At 44.4% G+C, this 9,964-nt stretch overlaps 1 protein-coding gene across 1 annotated transcript; it reads right to left on the bottom strand.

Moving 5' to 3' along the window:
• Nucleotides 1–231: 231 nt before the first annotated feature.
• On the bottom strand, nt 232–7,904 carry LOC106557393 (arylacetamide deacetylase-like 4). The gene is made up of 4 exons (XM_087711206.1): nt 7,627–7,904; nt 5,009–5,225; nt 3,687–3,750; nt 232–1,006 (listed from the first exon to the last, which is right to left on the bottom strand). Exons 1-4 carry the CDS (start codon nt 7,807–7,809, stop codon nt 232–234), a joined length of 1,239 nt encoding a protein of 412 aa, XP_087567332.1. The 5' UTR covers nt 7,810–7,904.
• Nucleotides 7,905–9,964: the final 2,060 nt, after the last annotated feature.

Consider the following 9,964-nt stretch of genomic DNA (forward strand, 5'->3'; position numbering starts at 1 on the left):
CCGCCTGTGGGAACAGTGAACCCCTGAAAGAGCTACATTGGGTTTTCCATGAAGAATGAAGGAACATATATATGTGTCCCAGGATAACGTTGTAAGATGAAATCTGGGTTGGTCACCGGGACGAGAGGTTCACTCTTCCGAGTTTTCGGATTTCTGATGGAGCCCATCCTCAGGGAATTCCTCTCTACTGGAATAAAGGTAGTCCTCGACATAAAACAGTTCTGTTGAATTCTAGAACCGTTGTAGAAACTGGATCACACTGTTGAGACTCTTCCTCGTACCCGGGAACTCCAGTAGCCCCATACCTATCATCATGCTGATCCCGTGGAATCCCTCCTTGAGATGAACCCAGGTGACAGGCACACCGTTGTCTTCCAGCCTCTTCTTGTAGAGCAAGCCGTCATCTCGGAAAATGTCGTATTCGCAGGTTAAAAGGAAAGTCTCTGGAAATTTCTGGATGATGGCATCTTCCGCCAAGAGTGGGGAAAATGTGGGTTCGAAAATTATTTGGCATTTTGTGAAAAGTTCTTCTGAAACCGGACCAGGTACAAATGGCACGTAACCCCGGCTTTTAAATTCTTCCGGAATGTGTTCTACATTGATCCAGTTCTGATACTTTCTCATGAATTCCTGGGGAACGTGGGCATTGGCCATAATCTCATCGGCTCTGTCCCTCCTTCCTGAGATATAAACTGTGCCATGCCGAATGGCTAGTTCCTTGGTTAAGAGGGGAACAGAGCGATTTTGCTGGTAAGAAGGTAAATTAAAATCCAGACATTGGAGGAAAGGGTAGAGTAGGATGTGTCCCCGGAGCTGCGGCAGGTCCTTCGTTGTCACAAGTTGCTGAGCAATGCTGGCAGCAATTGTGCCTCCGCTGCTGTCGCCGGCTAACACAATCCGCTTAGGGTCCACCCCGTAGTCCTGCGCATTCTTCAAAAAGTGCGCTACGGCCGTGTAGCAGCTGCGTTGTTGAGCTGGATAGGGGTGCTCCGGTGCCAAGGGATATCTGAAGCAACAGGGAGTCAAAACAAAATATTTCAAATGCATTGGCCTGCCTATCCTCCTCCTCCTCATCATCATCATCGCCCAGTCATCCAGATGTTCAGACTGGATTTGGCATTTTGTCTACCTATCGAGTCCTTACCAAGGATCTGGGATAGAGTAATGAAGCAATGAAGCGATTGACGTGATGTGCCAGGGCCTCGAGGCTGTTAGGGACTGGATGGGGGTTAACAAGCTTGTACTCAATCTAGATAAGACCGAGTGGCTGCTGTGCTTCCCTCCTACTAATTGGCCAAGTGTTCCATCTCTCAGGCTGGGGGGGGTCAAACAGTACGCCCCTCAACAGGGTCCGCAACTTGGGAGTCCTCCTGGACCCACAGCTGACTTTTGAACACCATTTGTCAGCTGTGACCAGGGGGGCATTTGCCCAGGTTCGCCTGGTGCACCAGTTGTGTCCCTACCTGAACCGGGAGGCTCTCACAACAGTCACTCGCGCCCTTGTGACCTCCAGACTGGACTACTGCAACGTGCTCTACATGGGGCAGCCCTTGAAGAGTATTCGGCGACTTCAGCTTGTCCAGAATGCAGCCGCGCGAACGATTGTGGGTGCACCTCGGTTCACCCACGTAACACCTATCCTCCGCGAGCTGCACTGGCTGCCTATTGGTCTCCGGATACGCTTCAAGGCGTTAGTCGTCACTTATAAAGCCCTTCATGGTATTGGACCTGGGTACTTGAGAGACCGCCTACTGCCAATTACCTCCACTAGACCGATTAGATCCCACAGACTAGGCCTCCTCCGAATTCCATCCGCCGGCCAGTGTCGACTGGCGACTACCCGGAGGAGAGCCTTCTCTGTGGCTGCTCCGACCCTCTGGAATGAACTCCCCATGGAGATTCATACCCTCACCACCCTCCAGGCCTTCCGCATAGCCCTTAAAACCTGGCTGTTCCGACAGGCCTGGGGCTAAAGATTTGCTGCCCCTATCTCGAATGGTATGATTGTTGCGCTTTTTAACTATGTATTGTTTTGTGTTGTTGTTAAACTGTCTGTATCCCCCCCTTCCCTTTTTGAGTTGTGAGCTGCCCTGAGTTCCCTTAGGGAAAAGGGCGGCATACAAATGAAATAAAACTCTAAACTCTAAATAGGCAGATCTGGATGTTTGATGGTGTTACAGACACCGTTGCAGGATGGAAGCTGTTCCAAGTGAAGCCACCTTCTGCAATTGACTGATGGCGAATTTGTCAATGCCACTCATGGCGTTCAAATGATGCTCCAGCTGTTTTGGGATTGCACCCAAGGCACCTATTACTATTGGTTCTACGCTTCCTTGCCTTTGCTACAGTTGTTCTATTTCTATTTGTAGGGCTTTCTTTTTTGTTATCTTCTCCAGTTCTTTCTCTTCTATTCTGCTGTCTCCAGGCATCTACTAACCCCCATTATTGTTGTGGTTGTTATTGTTGCCCCACAAAGACTGGGCAGCAGGCAACAACTGTGGTCCAAAAGGGGGTAAAACTCACTTAACACTTAGCAACAGAAATGTTGGGGGTCAGTTGTAGTCATAGTTATAGTCAGAAAGCCGAGGTGGTACAGTAGTTAGGGTGCAGTACTGCAGGCCACTTCAGATGATTGTTATCTGCAGTTCAGCGGTTCTAATCTCACCGGCTCAGGGTTGACTCAGCCTTCCATCCTTCCAAGATGGGTAAAATGAGGACCCGGATTGTTGTTGGGGGCAATATGCTGACTCTGTAAACCGCTTAGAGAGGGCTGAAAGTAATGTACTGCATCCTTGTTTGTCCCTCATGGATGTCAGTATCTTAGTGGCCCATCCAGAAAGAGAAGGGTTACGGCCAGAGGTGGGTTCCTACCAGTTCACACCAGTTCGGTAGAACCGGTTCGTCAAATCTACCAGACCGGTTAGAAGAAGTTCCACCAGTGGACCCGGAAAGCAGGCCACACCTACAGAAGAGGTTCCAAAAATTTTTGAAACCCACCACTGACACACACACACACAACACACACACACAGACTCACCCAGAGAGAGAAAGAGAAAGAAAGGAAGAAAGAAAGAAAGAAAGAAAGAAAGAAAGAAAAAGTGAGAGAGAGATGAAAGAAAAAAAGGAAAAAGGGACAGAGAGACAAAAAGAAGGAGAGAGAGAGAGAGAGAGAAAACACATGGCCGGCAAACCACTCCCACCAGGTCACATGGCCGGCAAGCCACTCCCACAAAGGAGGCCACATCCACAGAGTAGGTTCGAAAATTTTTTGAAACCCACCACTGACACACACACACACACACACATAACACACACACACACAGAGAGAGACTCACCCAGAGAGAGAAAGAGAAAGAAAGGAAGAAAGAAAGAAAGAAAGAAAGAAAGAAAAAGAAAGAAAGAAAGAAAGAAAGAAAAAAGAAAAAGAAAAAAAGAAAGAAAAAGTGAGAGAGAGGTGAAAGAAAAAAAGGAAAAAGGGACAGAGAGACAAAAAGAAGGGGGGAGAGAGAGAGAGAGAAAACACATGGCTGGCAAGCCACTCCCACCATGTCACATGGCCGGCAAGCCACTCCCACAAAGGAGGCCACATCCACAGAGTAGGTTCAAAATTTTTTTGAAACCCACCACTGGTTACGGCAGTTGGATTTTGAGCCTTCTGCAATGCAAGTCAATCAGAGTTCACTTACCTGACGGATACGACCACAGTGTCACTTTTCCGGACAAGGAAGTGGGACAGCTTTTCATGGCTTTCTGAAATACCACAAAGAATTGGTTGAATTGATGTTCAGATGAGAAGATCCCATTCCTCCCACCCCTAACTCATAGATTTTTCTCTGAGCACATCCCTTTTTCCAATTTGGTCCTTTGTGTGCTGCCGGAGTAGGGGGTGTTTCCTGCCAGCATTACTACTGGTTTGGTGCCCAAAAAGTTTTGTGTGGGCGGCAGAGGTGGGTTCCTACCAGTTCACACTTATTCGGTAGAACCGGTTCGTCAAATCTACCGAACCGGTTAGAAGAGGTTCCACCAGTGGACCCGGAAAGCAGGCTACATCTACAGAAGAGGTTCCAAATTTTTTTTGAAACCCACCACTGGATGGGATAGGATTATTCTACACTATCATGCTCCTATTTATAAAACTCAGTCCCTCTGTGAAAGGTAAGGATGACTACTGCATTTGTGGTGCAATCAGAACATTGTGTATGTTGAAGTTGTTTTAATGCAAACCAAAGATGCCTTTTAAAAAACAAGTTTACATCATATTCTTATGCATGCCAGTGCTATGTGTGAGGTAATTTAAGGTGGTTCTGACAAGTGTCGTCGGCATCTTCATATCCGGTCACATGAGTGGCAAGCCACTCCCATCCAGTCACATGGGTGGCAAGCCACTCCCACAAAGGAGGCCACACCCACAGAGTAGGTTCGAACAATTTTTGAAACCCACCACTGGTGGGCGGGCTCACTTCGCATGCACATTTGCACTTAAAAAAAGGTCTGCGCATGTGCACAACATTAAAAAAGGGAAAATTACATTTTTTCAATGAAGATTGTTTTGCGCATGTGCAGAACAGAAAATCAAAATAGCGCCGCCGAGGATAGAATCGGTTCGGTTACCTATCTGGCCGAGTTACTACCTATTTGGCCGAACCAGTTTGAGCTGATAGGAACCCACCTCTGGTGTGGAGGAATCCTGATGCCCCTTATCCCACACATTTCCCCATCCCTCTTGCAGATCAAAGAATAAGGAGCCGAGGTGGTGCAGTGGTTAAATGCAGCACTGCAGGCTACTTCAGCTGACTGCAGTTCTGCAGTTCGGCTGTTCAAATCTCACCGGCCCAGGGTTGACTCAGCCTTCCATCCTTCCGAGGTGGGTAAAATGAGGACCCGGATTGTTGGGGGCAATATGCTGACTCTGTAAACCGCTTAGAGAGGGCTGAAAGCCCTATGAAGCGGTATATAAGTCTAACTGCTATTGCTACTGTTGCTATTGCTAATTATTTGGAGAACTTACCGACATTCCCAAACATGCCTATCCCTCCGTAGATCCAGACAACTGCTCGCCTCTTCTCAGGACTTGGTGTTTTGGGCCAATAGACCCTTACTGACACTCCATCAAAAAGCATATCCTTGAGGATCAAGTCAGACGGCCTCCCTGCGGACGTTCCTTTCATAAGAAACCTAAATATCACATATTCAGGGCAGATGCCCAGTTTATCCAAAAGTAAGGCCTGCACAGCGCAAAACATAAGGAAGAAACCGAGTGATAACGCATGAAGGGTTTCGGGGTTTTTTTTCTTCAAGGTTTTTTTTTTTTTTTAACACAAGTAATACATATTATAGGAACAAAGAGTTGTCTGGGTCTTTTCTTTTACATCCTCTCATTTACATAATCCTTTTTACATCGTAGTTTTGTTTTCACTTTCAGCCAAATTATTCCCATCCATTGTTTTTCATCTTTATAGTTATTTTTCAAACAGTATCTTCCATCGCCCCTTCAAAAATACACCAAATTTTCATTTCTTATTTTCTCCATTGGTATATTTTGCTATAAACAGCATACATCCTCTCATTCAATTTAAACAAAGAAAAGATTTCTTTCAATTTTTTTCTACAATTAACAATATAATATCATTTCCTTACTTCTTAATTAATTACGTAACAATAACAATCTTACTACTATTCTCTTTAGTCTACTAAAGTAACTCTTTCACCCTTTCTTCCTCTTTGAACCATTTTCTCTTGGGCTCTCAAAAATTCCAATTGTAATTCTTTTCCTTCTTCTCCCCCCTTCCCTCTAACAACTTCTTTTTCTTTTTCCTGTTTTTGTGGTTATTGTATCTTTCCCTTTCCTCCGATGGAGAATCTCTGGGGAAATGGGAGATAAATTATTAACATCCCTCACTTTCTCTTCTGCTGTGAAAGAAATGTCAAAAGTAATTTCTTTTCCGGGAAACAGAATCAGAGGGATAAAAATACGGACGAAATAGCTTTAGTTAGCAAATTCGTGTCCTGAGCTGAGCCTTCGGAAACTTTGGGGCAATCGACCCTATCAATGTCCTCCTTTCAGAGAAGGTGGCATTTTGTTCCCACATTAGTGATTGGCCCCTTTATCTGTCCATAACTCTGTCTGTTCTCGTTGGAGTGAGACACGCTTCTAAATGGACTCTGCTTGAATAGAAGGCAATCCCTTTTTCCACTGCAAGAGAAACTGGATTACTCATATGTCTAGTTTAATGAAAAGAAGGACTAGGGGAGACATGATAGCAGTGTTCCGATATCTCAGGGGCTGTCACAAAGAAGAGGGAGTCAAACTATTCTCCAAGACACCTGAGGGTAGAACAAGAAGCAATGGGTGGAAACTAATCAAGGAGAGAAGCAACTTAGAACTGAGGAGAAACTCCCTGACAGTTAGAACAATTAATCAGTGGAACAGAAGTTGCTTCCAGAAGTTGCCTCCAGAAGTTGTGAATGCCCCAACACTGGAAGTCTTTAAGAAGATGTTGGATAGCCATTTGTCTGAAATGGTATAGAGTTTCCTGCCCAGGCAGGGGGTTGGACTAGAAAACCTCCAAGGTCCCTTGCAAATCTGTTATTCTGTTCTGTTCTGTTCTATTCCATTCTATTCAATCCTTCCATTCTCCACCATCCAGTCAGAGCTGAAGAAGCTTCTTGGATGAGAAGCAAAACGTCTTCAAAGAAAAAAACAGCTATTGTATTGTATTGTATTGTATTGTATTGTATTGTATTGTATTGTATTGTATTGTATTGTATTGTATTGTATTGTATTGTATCAATTCAACTCCTTTGAAATCAAGCAGATATTCCAATCAATCAATCAATCAATCAGAATAGAGCTGGAAGGAACCTTGGAGGTCTTCTAGTCCAACCCCCTGCTTAGGCAGGAAACCCGTGACCCGTCAAAACCGCACTGGACAAAATCGCGCTCGACGAAAGCGTGCATTTGACGTCATCACAGCGCGACGAAAAAAATTAAAAATTGAAATAAAAATAAAATTAAAGCAAGCCGATTCACATAAAGGTAAGGTTTAGGTTAGGGTTAGGGTTAGGGTTAGGTTAAGGGTTTGGGTTAGGTTTAGAGCGTTAGGGTTACGTTTAGCGTTAGGTTAAGGGTTAGCATTAGGTTTAGCGTTAGGTTAAGGGTTAGGTTTAGGGTTAGGTTTAGGGTTAGGTTTGGGGGGGTTAGGGTAAGGTTTTCGCTTTATTTTTACATTTTTCGATCACAGTGCGATGTTTTCGTCGCGCTGTGATGATGTCAAATGCGCGCTTTCGTCGAGCGCGATTTTGTCCTCCGCGATTTTGTGGTGGAACCAGGAAACCCTTCACCACTTCAGACAAATGGTTATCCAAAGTCTTCTTAAAAACTTCCAATGTTGGATGGACGAGAGCACTGCAGGGAGATCACGGGATCAGAGGGAGAGAGTGGCAAAGGTGAGGTAGATCCCCAAAGCAATCTGAGGCAAAAAACAAACAAACCCTGGATTTTGGTTTTCTTATAAAGCCGTCTAACCAAATTGTTGTTTCGGATGCTCCGGCACACCCAGGGGAGGGGTTGTGCTGGCCAGGCAAACCAACCGAAAGCAAAACTAGAATCCAAAGTCAGAGACTTACCAGTCCAGCAAAACTTTTCACGATCAAAAAGATAAAGCGCAGTTTTGTCCCCTGGTCGATTCCCGGAGGGATATGCATGCTGGTGAGGCCATAGTAAAGAGCCCACCCGAGGAATAAAAACGGGGCTGAAATGTAGAAGTAAGGTGCCATCGTCCACAGAGTTTGACCCCATGTCATTTCCATGGTGGGAAGGTCCTGAGATCAGAGATGGGATATTTTTTCCCCCACTCAGTATCCGGCCAAAGGAAATTGCCTTAAAGTTTAATTTGCTTGGTTCTTCGTCCGACCGTCAGGTGTTCTGGCAGTTCTTTGAACAGTAGGCGATGGGTGGACTGACAAGCCTTTTCTTATATGATTGCTCCCATATAAACTTCATATATATTGGGACATTGCATCAGATCAACCTGATCTGAACCAGTTGTCCTAAGAGATAGTGATATCATAATCCCTGAAGATTACTGCTATTATTTAATTTATTCCCCTTAATTAAGGATTTCAGAGGCACCCTGTAATTTAGATGGGAGCCTCTGGAAACCATGTTTCCTAACAGACAATTAGCTTTACACAATTTTTGAAATGAATACAACAGAATAACAGAGTGGGAAGGGACCTTCGGAGGTCTTCTAGTCCAACCCCCACAGCTTCTGGAGGCAACCCGTTCCACTGATAAATTGTTCTCACTGTCAGGAAATTTCTCCTTATTGCTTCTCACAATTCATCATCAATTATTTATCAAAAAAGCACAACAAAGAATGTTCTTTCTGAATCCTTCCTTCTTCCCCCTCTTCCTTCTGGGTCATTCTTTGGAGGGAAGCAGCAAGGGGGGTGGGGTGCGTCTGTTTGCTCATTTTAACCATGAATGTGTGTGTGTGGGATGCCCTGAGTGAGATCTGTGAATGCCTCTGTGTATTCCCCCCTCTTTCCCCCTCCTTCTGTGTCATTAAAGGGGGCTGTGGTTTTTCTCTTCATTTTAACCTTTTTTTTCTCTCTCCTGAAAAATTTGGGGCAAATGGGTGACCTGCTCAGGCACTTTTATCTTTCACTGTTTTGATCTTTTTGATCTGCATATTTAGAATTTTTAGAATTTTAGAATTTTATTAGTATTTGTAGGCCGCCCTTTTCCCTGAGGGGACTCAGGGCGGCTCACACAAACTGGGAAGGGGGAATACAGACATTAAGACAAAAAATATGTAATAAAATAGCAAGCAACATACATTCATCATTCGGGAGGGGTAACTATCCTATCCCCAGGCCTGACGGGCGAGCCAGTTCTTCAAGGCTATGCGGAAGGCTTGGACGGTGGAGAGGGTACGAATCTCCACGGGGAGCTATGCAGTTATATTTCCTTTTCTGTTCCGAATACCATTTTGATTTTTCTTCTGGAATTTTTTTTAGGTTTAAAATGTTTAATTAAACTTATGAAAAGAAATGATTTTGAGATATTTTGCTTACATTTGTATATGTTTTAACCTATCTCATTAAGTTTGTTTTATTTTGAAGCTGTTTTGTTTTACTTTTAAAGCTGTTCTTCCTACCTCCCTCTTTGATGTCGGAGTCTAAAGTGCTCCATCCTATGTCACTGTTTCTTTCTTTGTTTGTTTCTGATATCTGCCTTTGGAGAATTTGCTTCCAACTGAATGGAAGCTGATATTTTGGAGTGTTGACTAACACTCCAAATTTTTTTCTTTTTTTATATTTATACTTTTTTGAAGCTGTTCTTCTTCCCTCTCTCTTTTATTTCATTTCCTTTATTTGTATGCCGCCCTTTTCCCTGGGGGGACTCAGGGCGGCTCACAATTCAAATTCTCTCTTTTATGCTTGGGAGCATTTTTAAACACTTTTGAGTCCCTAGGCCCCACCCTATGCTATTTTGTCTATCTGCTTGTTTGTTTGCAACACAAGTTATTGTCCTTTTTAGAATTATTAGACATGAGTTGGAAATTACAATATGTTCTGGAACGGCAGTCACTGCGTCCTCGTGCCTACCACTCCTCATCATAAGCCTGCAAATATCATGGTCCACCACACTATCCCGGTTCCACTACAAAACCATGTTCAACTAAACCCACTCGACGAAATCGCGTAGCTGACGTCATCAACAGGGCGACAACAGCGCAGAGACAGAAGCACGCTGTAAACGCTAAACCTAAAATTAACCCCTAAACCTAAACTTAACCCCCCTAAACGTAACCCTAAACCTAACCCTTAACCTAACCCTAACCCTAACCCTAACCCTTAACCCTAACCCTTAACCCTTAACCTAACCCTAAACCTAACCCTAACCCTTAATCTAACCCTAACCCTAACCCTAACCCTAACCCTAACCCTAAACCTAACC

The sequence above is a fragment of the Thamnophis sirtalis genome, unplaced genomic scaffold (genome assembly GCF_051295495.1).
Source record: "Thamnophis sirtalis isolate CommonGarterSnake01/CBP01778 unplaced genomic scaffold, rThaSir2_p1.2 scaffold_3, whole genome shotgun sequence".
Lineage (NCBI taxonomy): Eukaryota > Metazoa > Chordata > Lepidosauria > Squamata > Natricidae > Thamnophis > Thamnophis sirtalis.

Coding starts and splice junctions, on each gene's coding strand:
- LOC106557393 (XM_087711206.1), bottom strand. CDS start 7,809: ATGGAAATGACATGGGGTCAAACTCTGTGGACGATGGCACCTTACTTC. Junction 5,226..7,626: donor TGAAAAGTTTTGCTGGACTG/GTAAGTCTCTGA, acceptor TGCGCTGTGCAG/GCCTTACTTTTGGATAAACT. Junction 3,751..5,008: donor AGGCATGTTTGGGAATGTCG/GTAAGTTCTCCA, acceptor GTGGTATTTCAG/AAAGCCATGAAAAGCTGTCC.